The sequence below is a fragment of the Poecile atricapillus genome, chromosome 2 (genome assembly GCF_030490865.1).
Source record: "Poecile atricapillus isolate bPoeAtr1 chromosome 2, bPoeAtr1.hap1, whole genome shotgun sequence".
NCBI classification, from domain to species: domain Eukaryota; kingdom Metazoa; phylum Chordata; class Aves; order Passeriformes; family Paridae; genus Poecile; species Poecile atricapillus.
This window is the reverse complement of record NC_081250.1, coordinates 45,652,854-45,668,222: the sequence shown is the minus strand read 5'-3', so window position 1 is coordinate 45,668,222 and position 15,369 is coordinate 45,652,854. Positions and strand designations below refer to the sequence as shown.

The 15,369-nt window shown below is 40.3% G+C and overlaps 2 protein-coding genes across 2 annotated transcripts in view; one reads left to right on the top strand and one right to left on the bottom strand.

Annotated features, from left to right (window-relative positions):
• KIF15 (kinesin family member 15) overlaps nucleotides 1-222 on the bottom strand; it is a 34,992-nt gene extending 34,770 nt beyond the window's left edge. Inside the window, exon 1 of the mRNA XM_058833595.1 lies at nucleotides 204-222. Coding sequence (XP_058689578.1) covers nucleotides 204-222 — 19 coding nt within the window. The remainder of the gene's footprint in view (nucleotides 1-203) is intronic.
• Nucleotides 223-385: 163 nt separating this feature from the next.
• Nucleotides 386-12,195, top strand: KIAA1143 (KIAA1143 ortholog). Its single transcript, XM_058833608.1, has 3 exons — nucleotides 386-531; nucleotides 2,044-2,203; nucleotides 9,528-12,195. Exons 1-3 carry the CDS (start codon nucleotides 424-426, stop codon nucleotides 9,737-9,739), a joined length of 480 nt encoding a protein of 159 aa, XP_058689591.1. The 5' UTR covers nucleotides 386-423; the 3' UTR covers nucleotides 9,740-12,195.
• Nucleotides 12,196-15,369: the final 3,174 nt, after the last annotated feature.

Genomic DNA, 15,369 nt, shown 5'->3' with positions numbered 1-15,369 from the left:
GCAGGGCGGAACCCCCGGAACACCGAGCCCGCCTGGGAGGCACCGAGCCCCGCACGGCCGCACCTGGCCCCTCTAGCTCTCCCATACGGGTAATGCCCCGCCAGGCCAGAGCCGCTCCTCAGTCCCCGAGGCCGTCCCGGTCCCCCCTCGCTCCCCAAACCAAGAGCATATCCCCAGACCCTCTCCCTGCCGCCCCCGCTTACCTCTCACGCCGGGACCCATGGTCACTCCAGCCCCGGCAGCTCGCTCCCTCCCGCCCGCCTACCGCACCAAAATGGCGGCGCCTTTGAATTTGGCGCTCAGCGGCGCAGCCCCGCCCCCTGCCCGGGCCAGCGCGGGCGCCGCCATTTCCCTGCGCGCCTGCTGCCGCCCCCGGGCGGGGCGGGGCCGCTCGCCTCCCGCCCGGAAGCGCGCGCGGCGGCCATGAGCAAGAGGAACCAGGTCTCCTACGTGCGGCCGGCCGAGCCCGCCTTCCTCAGCCGCTTCAAGCGGCGGGTCGGGTACCGGGAGGGTCCCACGGTGGACACCAAGGTAAAGCCCTGGCCCTCGGGTGGGAAGGGGCAGCGCCCGCTTCCTGGTGCTTCCTTTATGCCCGCCCATCCCCGCCCCCTGCCTTCTCGCGTGGCGAGCGGCGGGGAAACAGCGTTCCAGGGTTTTGTAATGAAAGGGGGAGCCGTAGTTTACTCGCTTAAAACTGATTGAAATCGTCTGTGTGACTTGTTTTTCCTTCTGTGTTTGCTTCTGCAAGGCTGCTGTGGCGGCCTTGCGGAGCAGCCGCTTCAGCCTCGCGGTGCCCGAGGGGGCTGTGGGGGCACGGGGGGAGCAGCCGTGATGTCCGAGCTTCAGCTGGGCTTTAAAAAGCCCAGGGCGGTGGAGGAGCGGGGCGGCGTGGAAAAAACGTTCTAAAAGTACCCTATTTTTTTTTTTTTTTTTTTTTTTGTTGGAAAGGAGTTAATATGGGTTCGAACTGAAAGAGGGGGAAATTTAGGTTAGATATGTAGAAAAAAATTCTTGACTGTGAGGGTGGTGAGACAGGTTGCCTAGGGACATTGTGGGTGCCCCATCCTGTTCAAGGCCAGCTTGGCTGGGACTCTGAGTAATCTGCCCTAGTGGGAGGTGCCCTTGTCCACGGCAGGGGGGTTGGATCCTTAAGGTCCCACCCGACCTAAAACATCTTGCTGTAGGTCCCTGGTCATGAACCATGTTGTGATGGCTGCAACAGCAGGGTCTGAGCCAGCTTGTTAAAAAGCAGCCTTTCCTAAGGCACAGGTTTTTTTCTGCTTCTGATGTGATTTTGTGTGTGTTTCCCTCTAAGTACGGTTTTACAGGGTACCTTAAGAAATTAGCTTATCATTATATATATATTCAGTAGATGACAGTAATACTGCATATACTTTCCCTTACAAAATAAAGTTTTCAGGTCCTCTAATATTGCCAGACTTCAGGATGCTGCACTAATGTTTCCTTTCCAGAATCTTTATTTTAAAAAAAATAAAAAATTACCCCAGTTGAGTCTTCTGTCCCAGTGCACATGTTTGAGAGAGTAGAAACAGGAGTATGATCTTCCTTGTGTCAGTGCTGCTTACAGTGATTTGTTTAGCCAGGTTTAATAATCCAGCCACCATGGACCAGCATTTCCCTTTGTGTTGTTTTGACTGCAGCATGGAAGGTTCAAATTTAGACCCATGCATTTAAAGCTTTTTTTAGTGTTGTATAGCAGACAGTGGCTGCACAATCAAGATGGTGAAGAAAAGTAATTAATTCCTTGCTTTCCAAGTTCCTACTGTTCTGGTCTCTAATTGAAGGAGCCCATACTCCCATGCTGGTGTTTTCAATGGGAAACTATATCTCAGTGATAGAATTTGAGATGTCTCAATGATAGAATTGGAGATTGATCTTTTGGAGAGACAACACATTGGGAGGGCCTGGATCTGGCAGCTGTGCCAAGTCTCCTCACTAACCTTTCTGCAAAAGTGAAACCAAAGGGAACTGGCCCGCAGCTGGAGTGATAATCAGAATGGGTTTTATTTCTCTCTTCTCCAGAGAGAACAGCTTCCACTTGCAGATGATGACAGTGACAATGGCAGTGACAAGGAAGACGAGCAGCCTCAAGTTGTGACACTGAAAAAAGGGGACTTGACTGCAGAGGAAGCAATGAAAATAAAACAGCAAATCAAAGAGGCCTTAAAGTCAAAAGAATCAGGTGAATTTCAAATACTAATTTCTTGCTTTGTGTAGTCAAAGAGATAACCCACAAAAGCGGGTCTGATACTTGCTCAGCTTTCTACTGTTTAATAATACTACCTTTGATTAGTTCTGAATTTTTCACCTAAATAATTTGCACTTGTGGTTCCTAATCTCAAGTCATTAAGTACATATTCCGGCTGTCTAGCTTTTTATACTGATATAGTTCTGTGCTTCTTGATTGTGCACCATCCTCCCTCTAAATACTCCCTTAAATTAATTGTTTTTACTGTATTATTCCAGTGCATAGTCTTTTGACATCACTTGTGATAATTTTTGAACTCATTGACTAGTTCAGCCAAATTTGACAGTGGAGTGGATGTTTAAAAGGTAATCGTATGAGTTCATGAAAGAGAGTGTCAGGTCTGTGCTTCGGTGGAAAGAATTGCAGATGTGTGGCTTGGGAACATTGGGAACTTAGCTGAGTGGTCCATATGATCTCTTGCTTAAAATCAACCCCAGTATGTGTTGTGATTTGAAAATATATTAAGCAAGATAAACAGATGATACAATAGTGCCAAAACCCAGAAAGGTCCAGAAAAACAATGTTTCTATACCACAAGCAATTACAGATTTCCATTCCACAGAATGGAAAGATGGAAGTGGTGTGGGAGGGACTGCTGCAGTTTGACAATAACAATGAGAAACTACAGCTGATGGATACAGTTATGTTAAGAATTTTTCTCAGTATTCATCATTCATAAATGCTTTGAGCATCCAGAAACTCAATCATTACACAGGGTGTGATGAAATATAGCTTTATCTTTTGCTGACAGAAGACTTGACAGATTGAATGTAGCTAATATTGTCTCTAGTGGAAATGTCTTGACAATTAAGAATATAGGAACTGGAACCTCACAAGTATAAAATAGAAAGGTAAATCATAGAAATGGGATGTCTTCGGTGGTTAGCCATTACAGCTATTTACAAAAACTGCTAATTGAATTTGGAGGACACTGTGAGACCTAGCACATGGCTGTCAATATGACATGCTTAGCTTCTCTCTTTGTCTGCCATTTGCATTTGAAAATTCAGGTTTTTGCTGTCTCTGTGTAGACATACGTGTTAAAATTCAAATGGTCTAAATGGAGAAGTCAGTAACAGAAGTGGCAGAAAATATGTTGAGAGTCTTATATTTTTTGAAAAGCAGATTGTTGAGAAATCTTATTTTTTAATAACATAAGTTAGCTTGAAACTAAATAAACTACATCCTATTTTCTGCAGGTAGATATGTATTTGTTAGGTCTGAGCAGGCATATGACTTGAACTCCTCTGAGAATATATGCTCAGCTTTGGGCTTACTTCTGGTGTCTTGTTATTGAAGTGTAATGCATACAGATGCTTGGTGTCGCAGTTTCTAAAGTCCTCACAAAATTTCTTTTCACCCTTCTAGTATTGGGAGAAGTTTCAACTTATTGGAAAGAAATGTCATGGTTCTTTCTGAGCATTGACTTCCTTTTCATATAAGCAACTTGAACTTTGAGTGATCACAGTAGGGGGAAAAATGGTTTTGTAAGGCTGGGCAAAAAGAAGTAGTTGTCCATGAGAATCTATTGAGGTGGAGTCCATGCTGTGAAAAAAGTCCAAAAGAGCTACCAAGCTGAATACACAGTGTGAAATGGAAGTGTATTTGAATAGAGTGACTGAACTTATTTGGTGGAAAAAGACATTCCTAAGACATAATTGTATGTAGTGAGGATGGCAGTATTGAGTCCCTGTAGGACTTAGTCACCTCTGCTTATTACCCCTTCAGCCCTTCAGTAATAACTTGAATTTGGAGGAAAAAATCCACAGAAATAGGTAGCAGGAGTGTTGGGGACTGCTGCCCTCTGTTCTGCATTATTGTGTTACTGTTCATTCATCTGCCTTTGCAGTTAATACGAGGTCTTCGTGTCCTTTTCCTTTTTATGGCTTATGGGAATAAACAGGGTAAGTGCTGCTGTGTTCCTCTGCTGTGGAGAGAAGCCAGTGTGAAATTTTCAATGAAGGGAGGTGTGTATGACTGTGCTACAACTTGCTGGAGGCTTTTATGCATTTTGGGCCATTTTTGTACTGTCAGTCTGACCTAGATTTAAATTTTGATTTCTAGTCTGAGGCAGGTATTTAGACAGCTGTTTACCCCAGTTTAATAAAGAGAGTTTTGAGTAACATGTGAATTGCTTTTATTATTTTGGCTGTCAATTCTGAAAATAAGAGGTATAAAGAAAGTTTGGTGCTTCATGACTTGGTTGCATTTCATATTGCTTTGATTTTAATCCCAGAGTTGAAAGTCAGATTATTTAATGGCTACTAGACCTTACTATAGAGTCCCAAATCAGATCATTAGTGAAATTGCATGAAGTTTAAAAAGGTAATAGGAAAGTAAATTTCCCAACTGATAATCTTACTTTCCAGCATGCATCAATGCTGAGGGACTTTGATGGAACCTAAGAAATTTGCTACTAACTGTCTGTCGTGGGTACAAACGGTTTTTTAAAACATGGCAGGTACTCAGTTTTGAGGTTCTGCCCTCTTCTCTTTTATATTTGTAGTGATTGTCTTCATTTGAAGGACCTTGTCTTCAGATTTAGGATTGTGATAATACTAGAATTTTCTATATCTCATTTACATACTTTCTCCTTTGTTTTCTTCTAGAACCATTTTGACATGGCTACTGTTTTTGTTTGTTTTGGTTTTGTTTATTTTTAATTTTAGACACCAGATGTTCCCATGACTTGCATTTTCTTATATAGATGCACATTTTTGCATTCATCTGGTAAAACCAGCTGATTAACGTCCTAGCTGCATTTAGTTGCTTCCTAAGGCAGAACAAATCCTAGCTTTTCTGTTGGCTTTTGCAAGTAGAGCCACAGGGATCTTTTTTAATTTAGGACCAAACCTTTCTTATATAAGAAAATGCCCTTCTATATTGAAATATTTTTCTCCATCGAGCAGAGACTCAGACTTTTTAAAAAGTAGTTTGTTTATCAACACTGGTTTTGCTTCATGTTTTATGCATCATTTAAAAAATTGTCAGTGTTGGTTCAGAGACAAAGAAAAACGGTCTTATGAAAAATTAAATTTGCACAAAAGAAAATATGTGAATTACTGCAAGATATCCCAGCATTCGTTACAGTCTGTGAAATAGATTTTGTTTTCTACTGCTTTTCTACTTCATATGGCCTCTGGGACAATCTGACATGCAAATGACTAAATTTGGCACAAGGTGTCTTTTCTTGTTCAAAGCCTTATAATATTTTTCTTGTTTCATTTGACATGCTGGGTTCTGGGGAAGGACAGTAGAGGGAAGAGACAAGGAGTCCTTGCTGTCTTGGCTATTGAAGCCCTTTCTGAATAAGCACAGGCTGTTCTGATTTAAGCAGCTGTTCTGTCAGATACATCTCACAGAGGTAATGCTGCTCTTCATCATATGTGAAATAGCAGGAACCTAAGGAAGGAAAAGTGTTCTTATAAACAGTTGAGACTGACTACAGAGCAAGAGTGGCCTTCTTACCTTCAAACCACCAGTGTGCCAAATTCCTGGAGTAAATGCTTCCATAGGCATGCATAGAGAATGGATGGCTAGAAGGCACTGGAAGGAGCATCTGAAGTGGCTGACATGAACTTCTAACCTTAGAAACCATTAAGAAATTTGCCAGGTTATTGTAATTTTTTTCCTAACCTTCTATCTTTGAATATATATCTATGGGCTCCATTGTTCCTGACAGTTTAGTGGCTTTTGTATTTCCTGTTGTTGCCTCGTTGACCCATGTGGACAGAAACTGCTGAGAAGTGGTGCTGCTGACTACACAAATGACTATTAAATAAAAAACCCTCTAAACTGAAGAGCAGCATTTCTTTTTCAGACCCTCATTTCTGCTCTTATTTTAATGTATAAATTGAAATTAAAAGAAAAGAAGAAATTTCTGACTTTGTGGTTTCTTAAATTGATGTCACTTGTGATACGAGTTTTCAGCTCAACATCTGACTATGCTTGTGTTGGTCAACTAGTGTAAAAGTGTGATCCAGGTAAATAGCAGCAATGACTAAGAACAGTGGGAATTTGAACTGCTAGCGTAGTTTTTGACTCATTTGTCAGAAGTGGAATTTATTATTCGTTGTGCTTTTATGTATTTTATGTATTTTACTTTGTGTGTTTCAGTGTGCTTACCAGAAATCCCGCTTTCCATAATTTGTAATACTAACAGAGTCTTTTATTAGGACTCTGTTTTAAAAACTACCAACATTGAGATTGTTTCTTTAGTATTTTTATTTTTTTTATTTTTTTTTCATTGCTTAATACAAGTCAGTTTTTTGTAGGTCTTTGATACAAACAGAGAGCTGACACATAAGAACCTGGTAAAATTACAAAGGATAAAGTGAAGTCTTTTTACCAGCTGGAAAAGACAGTCTTAACAAATCAACACAAAATTCTTGAACTGCTATATCAAATTCTTTCAAAAAGAATAGTCTGTTCTCACTCTCTCCACATGTAGGTAAGGTAAGGCTAGGCCTACTGTGTTTCTTCATCTGCTTCATTCTTTGTCAAACACTGCCAGCACACACTGCTCTCTGAAGCTGGTATGGGCTTCCAGCTGAAAGGAATGTCCTTGAGCATATAATGAAATTTTGACAGTGTTTAACCAGGCCAAGAGCTAAAATCATTTCCTTTGAAGCAGAATGACCTGTGAATAATATTGTAATCCTGGAGGTCAGAGCTGAGCTAGTTACCATTTTGGTGGAGTTTTTGAGCTTTGCTGTTTGTGCCCTTAGCTTACTGCATGTTTAAATTCATATTACAAAGATACTTTTCAGTCTTTCCATCTGGTTGGCAAAATGAAATTATTTTTGTGTGGGTAGCAGGACAGTTGTGAGTAAAATTAAAATTTCTGTTCTCTGTTTTTCCATGGATTACAAATACATAGCTGTTTATCTGTTTTCTTTTATGGATATGCTTTGAACTACATTTTTGAGGGGTTAGGTTTTTAAACTTACCACTCTAAGAAAATGCAGTAATCTGTTTGTTATAGACTGTTCAATGGGGTTTGATTTTTTTGCTCCTCATGCTTTTCCAGTAGCTGGTTGTGTCATTTCAACAGTGATATGGGTACTGGATACTGTTGGCACTCCAACTGGCTCCAGTACATAGACAGCTGTGTCTGCACATAAGGGAAATTCTTATAAATTGTTTTTCATTTGGTTTGTTGGTTCTTTTTTTTTTTTTTTTCAGAATTTGGCTTATATTGTGCTTCAGATCTTGTTTAAATTACAATATCTGTGTTTCCAAATAAACATTGTAGTTAATGCAACAATTAGTAAGGAAAAATATTTGCTATTAAACTTCTGAGCCCAAAAATAGACGCCCAGCTTCTGAGAAAAATGATGCATAGTGTATTCTGATTCATTAGGTGTGATATGCTTTCAGGAGTTCTATTTCTGTCCCAAAATTTACTGTAGGCACTTCCCAAACTTCTGTATTGCATGTACAGCATCTAAATACCTAAGCTTTCTGTGCAGAGTTCACATGGATCCACTGAGAACTGTGCTTTTCATATCTACAGTTTATTACTGCTGCCAACTCCTTGTAACTGCAGTGCTTTTCTAATGTGCTAAGACTGAAGTATTTCTCCCCAAACCTAGTTAGTTATTTTTTGCATAGTAGTATTTTCTCATAAACTAGGGTAGAATCATAGAATCAAGGAATTGTTTGGTTTGGAAAAGACCTTTAGATCCATATGAAGCCCCACTTACTAACCTTGCACTGCTTTGTTGCCATTAAACTATGTTCTGAAGTGTCACGTGTTCTTAGAATGCTGCAAGGGATGGTGTTTTCACTACTTCCCTGGACAACTTGTTCCAATGCCTCACTACTCTCACAGTGAAGAAATTTTTCCTGGTATGCAATCTAAATTTCCCCATGTGGCCATTTCTTGTCCTGTTACCTGGGAGAAGAGACTGATGCCTACCTCACTACAACCTCCTTTCAGGAAGTTGCAGAGAGATGAGGTCTCCCCTGAGCTCCTTTTCTCTGGTCTAGACAACCTGGGTCTCTCAGCTGCTTCTCAATAAGACTTGTGCTCCAGCTCATCACCATATGCACCTTTTGGAAGTATGAATTCCATAGAAGCCATTGACAGAATTGGTGCCTCGTTTTTCAAGCAAGGTTTCTTCTTTAAGAGGGTCTCTGAAACTTAAGGCATTCTATGTGAAATTTCCTGCTGAAGTTGATGTTTTCATTTGTCCCGGACAACCCTAAAGATACCAGGTTTTTTAGTTGTATAGTTTTGAGAATGCACTGAGGAAAGTTTCAGCCAGTGCTGTGTAGATAACACTGAAATGTTAAGTCTTCTGCTGTAGTGCTGATATACTAAGGAGAGAATTTTAGCTAAAGAGAAACGTTATTTATTGATTATAATTAAATAGCACATAATCTTGTCAAACACATTTCTGTTGAGTAATGAATTTCACAAAAGTAATTTAGGAAAAATATCTTGCATAGAAGCTATGGCTTCTTAACATCCTGTCACAGACATTATAAAAATTGCAAACTGCAGCATGAACCTTTGTGTCTGATTCATGACTTTACAATTATACTTTATCTTTCAGAAATACTGCCCTGATTCTGTTACTTATGCGGTAGCTCTCCCACTCTGCCTGATAATCATGGAAGGGACTTCTCTTGTTTTCAGGATTGGTGTCTGCTCCTCTGCTTGTATTAGAGCAAAATTAGTCAGTTGGAATAGTTGGATGATTTTGTGGATACAAAGAAACCCTGAAACTTTCATCCATTATGATAATAAAGGGGTGTTTCATTACCACATGATCTTTTCAACTGTCTCAGCAGGACAGAATATATTAGGGAAAAAAAAGTTTTTCTTGTATATGTGCCATTTTGTTATTTAAAGGGATGCCATAATTCTGAAATAAGGGCATTTGTTGTCACAAATTTTACAAATACTGAAGCAGAGTGAGAGGATCCTATGAAATTGTCCTCTCTGTTTTGGTAAGTGGATGTGAACGGAATGTGCAGCAAAAGCTCTACTGCTCACAGTCTCTTCTGAGTTAGAGCTCTAGTTAATGAAACCCCATTTCCAATAGGAACTGCAGGAGGATTGTCTTCAAGGGCTGGCTGCCATGGAGCAGGTGCATGTACAGGAAGGACATTCATTGATACAGTTCATGGCCAAAAAGTACATTTTCATGGTTGCTGTATTCTCCCAGAGGTCTCACTGATTTTGGTTCAAGGTCTGTGTGTGTTTGTGAACATGTGCATATGAGTTCTGACTTTACTCTCTTTGTTACAGATGATGAACCAGAACCTGCTGATGGAAAAATTATGTTCAGGAAACCAGCCAAACGTTCATCAGAGAAGTGTTTGGACTTCAATGTAAGTTCAAGTAAGAAGATGAAAGAAGCAAAGAAAACTAAGAGGGAAGCAACTACTTCTCAGAGTACAGCCAAGCAAGTAAAAAACAGCAGTCTTCTCTCATTTGATGATGAGGAAAATGATGATTAGGGGTTGTATTTTTTTATGCTTCACTTGCTTGTCTGGAGACCTGAATAACATTGAGGGCTTTCATAGAAATTGAAGCATGATGTCTTGAGTCTTCTCTTACTTTATTATAGTCCAGCCTAATGAAATATTGTATAAAATTAGCAAGAGCTAAGTCTTTTCTTTCCAGTAAGTTGGAACTGTCTGTCATGTCTTTAATTTAAAAGAGAGTTTAACCATGTATGTAAAAACTATTTGAGGTCACAAATGTGTAGCAAAATATACCTGTATATGTTCAGCTTATGAATTTTCTATCAATTTTAAAATGCCCTCCATTACTAAAATGTATTTCTTCTATATTGAATAGCCTTAGTTAACAGTGGTTTTTACCTGTTGTCCTGAGGTGACTTTATGATCCTGGTATCCCAGATCACCTGGTTTATGTTGCATATTAACATATTATTGACATTCAAGAGACACTTCATTGCTATGAAACAGAGACTGAAGTTTTCTGTCTCACAGCTTAACAAAAGTTAGCACAACCTTTGCATTTGTGATTTGCAAGATTAGCTCTTTGCAGAGCCTTGCAGTAAATGAGGCTGCAGTTGCTAAAGTCGTGTGGTCTTGATCCTGTCTTTGGTGAATGCAGTCTAAGAAATTCAAATTCATTTGAATTGGTTGTGATAGCAAGGTACAGCAATTTTTATTCTACTTGATGGTATCAACTAATGCTAAAGAAGCCATTGGAGATTGTGCGCTTTGGTTTTGACACTGATGGGCTCAGTGATTTGGTGGTGTTTTGGGGTTGGTTTTTTTTAGTATATTTATTCCAGTTGACTACTTATGTGCTCATAATTAGTTGAGATCTCAGCTTGTTTAAAAAACTGTATCTTACCTTTAAGCTGTGGAAAAGCATTAATTTAGTAGGGGGGAACTTGTAAATAGGGAATTTAAGCCAAGCAACACTATAGCTATGTGTGTCTTGGTTTAAGACAATTTCCAGGGCAGACACTCCAAAATGAGTTACTGCCCTTTTTAGTTTTAACTGCTTCCCTTTCACCAATAAGCAAAGATAAAAGCAAGAACATTTAACTGAAAAAAATAACAGTTTACTAAAAAAATGAAACAGCAACTGAAGGATAACAGTAATCATCAGATACAAAGGTGCTGAATCCCATGGACTGCTTGGGAGCAAAGACAACAAGATGGCAGAGAAACCCCTCTCCAAAAATGTTGGCCTCCATAGACCACATGGTCCAGGGAACAAAGACAAGCTGGTGGAGAAACCCCTTCTCCTGACCATGTGGTGGAGAGAGAGCAAAGGGAAAAAGACCATCACAGCATCTGAAACTCTGTAATTATAAAAGTCTGTCTTCCACCAAACAGCAACCAATGATGAACAAGAACAAAACATAAAGAAACCTGGACTCCAAAACCAGTCAAATGCTGCTGATCCATTTGCTTCACATCACTCAACAGGGTCTCTCTCCCGGCAGTGGCAGCTGCTCCATCAACAGTGGCAGCTGGAACTGGTCAGTGGCTGGAACTCATGGAGGGACTTGGCCTCCTCCTCAGCAGAAGATGACAGGCAGATGCCTGGAGCAGCCTGGACTCTGTGTCCTTCTTCTTCAGCTGAGGGCTGCTGTGGGGGCTGGAGTGACCAGATGGAGCAGGGACTGTTTCTTTTTCCAATTGTGGTGCCATGGCTAGCCATCCTGGGTGACAGCAATGAAAAAGAAAGGAAGGAAAAAAGGTCTGAAAAGAAAGTCCTCCCTGGCCCAGAGACCAGAACAAATAGGAGCTTCTGCCTTGCACTGCCTCAGCTTCTCAGTAGCTAGTGGGAACGAAGGAGAGGCCTGTGTCAGTGTTGTCCTACTTTTAAAGGGATCCTAGCATCTCCTGCCTCCACAAACCTGGTGCAAGACCCTCTGGTTCTGACCCCTGGATCTTGAAGAGAGAGTAATAATCTTGGGCACATGAGCATAGAAAGAAAGTGATAATTTCAGCATCTTTCCTGTAACAGGACAAAAACAACACTGAGAGCTGATGGGATTTGGGAGAACAAGGTGGTGGGAATGTGATTTATGACTTTGAAATTATATTGGATGTATGGTGTCTTCTGTAACCATATGAAACTAGTTCTGCTGCATGACAGGACATTTGAAATTATTTCGCCTGTAAAGCTTCATCGAGGAGCAAATTTCAAGTTGCTGTGTGAAACAGCTGGTTTTAGTTTGTTCATCTGGTAGTAAACGATAAATTATGTTTTCTTTTAAGTGGTCCAAAGATATTTTAATAAAAACTTCAGTACATGAAATGAGATTTTTTTTTTGCCTCCTGATATTAGAGCCTCCTGTACCTGCTGCCTGTCTCCCTACACACCAGCTTCCTGCAGCATAACATCAGATGCAAGTCTGCACACTGTTTCACACTGTTTGTGTGAGTACATGTTACCCTGATTTTGAAAATTAATAGATCTGCTGTCCTTTGCAAAAATTGAAACGAGACTTGTAAATGGATATTAAAGTCTTGTTGCACTGGTCTCATATTAGAATTGTGACAGAGGTGCTGTGTGACAACCTGATTATTCCCATGAGGATGTGCTGCATTTGTAAATATGTAATTTGTCTGCATTCTATATAAAAGATGAAGAAATTTAAAGAAGTACAGAACCAAAGCTTCTCAGGGATTAGTATTCCCTTTTATTTTGTATACTTAAAACTTACTGGAATCCATTAAAATACATATATATACACATACACACCCATGAGTAATCTTGTAGCATTCCAGTATACAAAAGGAATATTAGGGCATATGTCAACAATGAAGTAGATACTCTGACTTGCTGAGACTCATCTAAAAGAATGAATTAACCACTGGCTGCTTACTTAAACTTTTCTGGTTCTGTTTGTCAGCACAGAAATACATTTGCCTCTATTTTTCTTGCACAACCTGGAAGCTCGTGACTTGAGCTGTGAGGCAGTTTAGGAGGCATGGCTGTTGAGATAAGTGCTTGCCAAGGACCAGAGGGCATTTGGTTTTACCTAAAAATTAGAGAAACTCACAAATACGCAGCTGATCTGGCCTGTTCAAAATAAGATTGAGTTCTTGTTTGATTCTGGATAGTTTTGCATTCAAACAAAAGTTACCATTTTTAGTGAAGCACTTGGGAGACTGAATTCCAGTAAAGTGAGGGTTACCTTAAAGTGTGGAGTGCAGTACTTTTCCTTAGTCATGCTTCTAGCTCTACAACCTCATGACAGATGTCTGGAATGCAAATAAATTGAGTTTACTTGGAAATAATAAATTTAAAGGTATGTTGTTTAGTCAACACAGCAGGAGAAGGAAAGGTGGATGCGGAAACCCAGTTTCTTCCCTTTATTCCGACTGATTTGTAGTGCTCTGACCGGGAGGAGACCTTTGTATTCATTGTATTTCACTCCCAGTTCACCTAACAATAACTAATTGAATAGATTTATTAAGGGGTGTGAGTGATGCACAAAAGCATTTTAATCAGGTAGTCATGTAAAAATTCAGTGTTTTTACCATGACACACCAGGAAAAACACACACACTACCAACTCCTCATGGAACCCATGATTAAAGAGAACAATTATTTGTTCATTTGGAAAGAAATGTGAAATGCTTAAGCAATCACCTGTCCTAATGGGCCATGGGAAAATAATAACCAGAGCTTTCTTATGAAGGGGAAGCCAAAGGTAAATACATGGAACATGAGGCTAGGACAGGAAATGACAATTTTCCTGAGTTTTCCTTCTCTCTTGCTTGCTCCCAGTCCCAGTCCTTTTCCCCTACTGTAGTAGAGAATGTATATGCATTTATTTTCTCATGGAGTTTGTCCAGTTAAATGTGAGAGCAGTGCTGGAGGAGCAAGGTGAGAGTAGCTAAGGCTTGTTACCCAATACAAGAATCTTGGTCAGATGCATCCTGTTACTTCATATGGGAATTTTGTACAGCTTCTATTAATAAAATACTTGAAATTTCCCAATTGATTGAGACTAAAACATTTATTGATGGTGTTAGCTGAGCAGTAGGGTATAACAAATCTGGTGAACTGTAGTAGCATTGCAGCAACAGATGCATCTAATGGAGGCTTTTTACACTGCAAAGGTGCTTGGATGCGAGTAGGAGAGGTGAGATGCTCTGTCTCCTTAATTTCTTTTGAAGAACCAGGATCTTTCTCTAAATGATAGGAATCAAGGTGAATCATCAAAAATGCTACATTCTTGATAGAACGAGCAAGAAAATGCACGTGGGCAGGTGGCCCACGAGTTCATACCTTTGGTTGTATTTCTGAAATACAAGCAAATTTGTTGTACTGCAAAAGTTCATTTCATTGGCCTAAAGAGGAAGGGATGAGTCAGAATTCTATTCTGATAGGTTTTTTTGTCCAGCACTTTTCCTAGAAATATCATTTGGAGGATCAAAGGCTGTATTTTGCAGACACCGAGCCTGTAAGAAAAAGCCTGTATTTAGCAGTTTTAATTACACATTTTTTGAGTTTCATCACAGGACTTAATGTCCTTTTTTACAGTGCTTCAGTATATAATCCTGTTAGAAAGCTGCAGATTTAAAATGAAGCAGGAAGCAGCAATGTCATCGTTTCAGCTGATTGTTTTCCTTATGCTGTAGTGTATTAACTAAGTAATGCTTCAGTTGGCTGTGCAGAGCCAGCTGCGTTCTCAAGGACATCAGGCTTGCCTGCAGATGAGTCATTACCTTTTGAGCAGCACAAGAGGTATGATGTGCAGCCTCAGCAAGTGTTTGTCCATTGAAGTTGGTTAATAACCTATAGGCCTCTCCTGTGGCAAGATGCCATAAATCAATCCTTTGTGCATTCAGCAAGCAGAAAGGTTGGTGTATCAGCTGCCTCTTCAGTGTCATGCCTTTATTACCATTCCTAGAGCAAGGTGCTAATCTGCAAAGACATTTTTCATGTTGTAGACCTTCCCTTCTACCCCACTTCCTTGAGAACATTTCACAGGCAGCAGTCACAAAGATAGCCATTAAAACCAAGGGAGACAGACCATAGGGTTATATGTGACTGCAACCTCCTGTAGACTTCCTCAAGGTATTAAGAACCTATAAATCTCAGAGCCAGCCCCTGGGAAGTAACTTCCTCCTGGGAAAAACAAATGGGACCAGGCAGGAAAATGACACAAAATTGAATTTTACTGTTATTTACCTCACTGTTAACAAATTTTTTGTTGAAGGTAAAGCAACAGCTGGTAAAGCAGTTCTTTCCCTCTTATCAGAAGTGGCTTTGGTGCCATTCCAATCCATATGGCAAAGGGTTCCTTTTCCTTGACTCTGGTGGCAGTCCTCAGTGCCATGCCTGATTAGTTAAGGCCGTGGGCAAGAGGGAGCTACCTTGTAAGAGGCAGAAGTTATTAGAGGAAGGTGTTGTCAAGCCTCTGTAGGATAACGGTGATCACTGCACACTTTTAGTTTTGATATCATGAAAGAGTTGTTCCCTTAGGGACAGCACAGTAACAACGAACTTTAAAAGGGCAGATTATAAAACTATGAGGAAAATGGTTAACAGCAGGCTGAAGGGCAAAGAGAAGTACTTAAAAACCATAGAGATCTGCCTGGAGGCTATTTAAGAACATTGTATTAGAGGCACAGATGGTT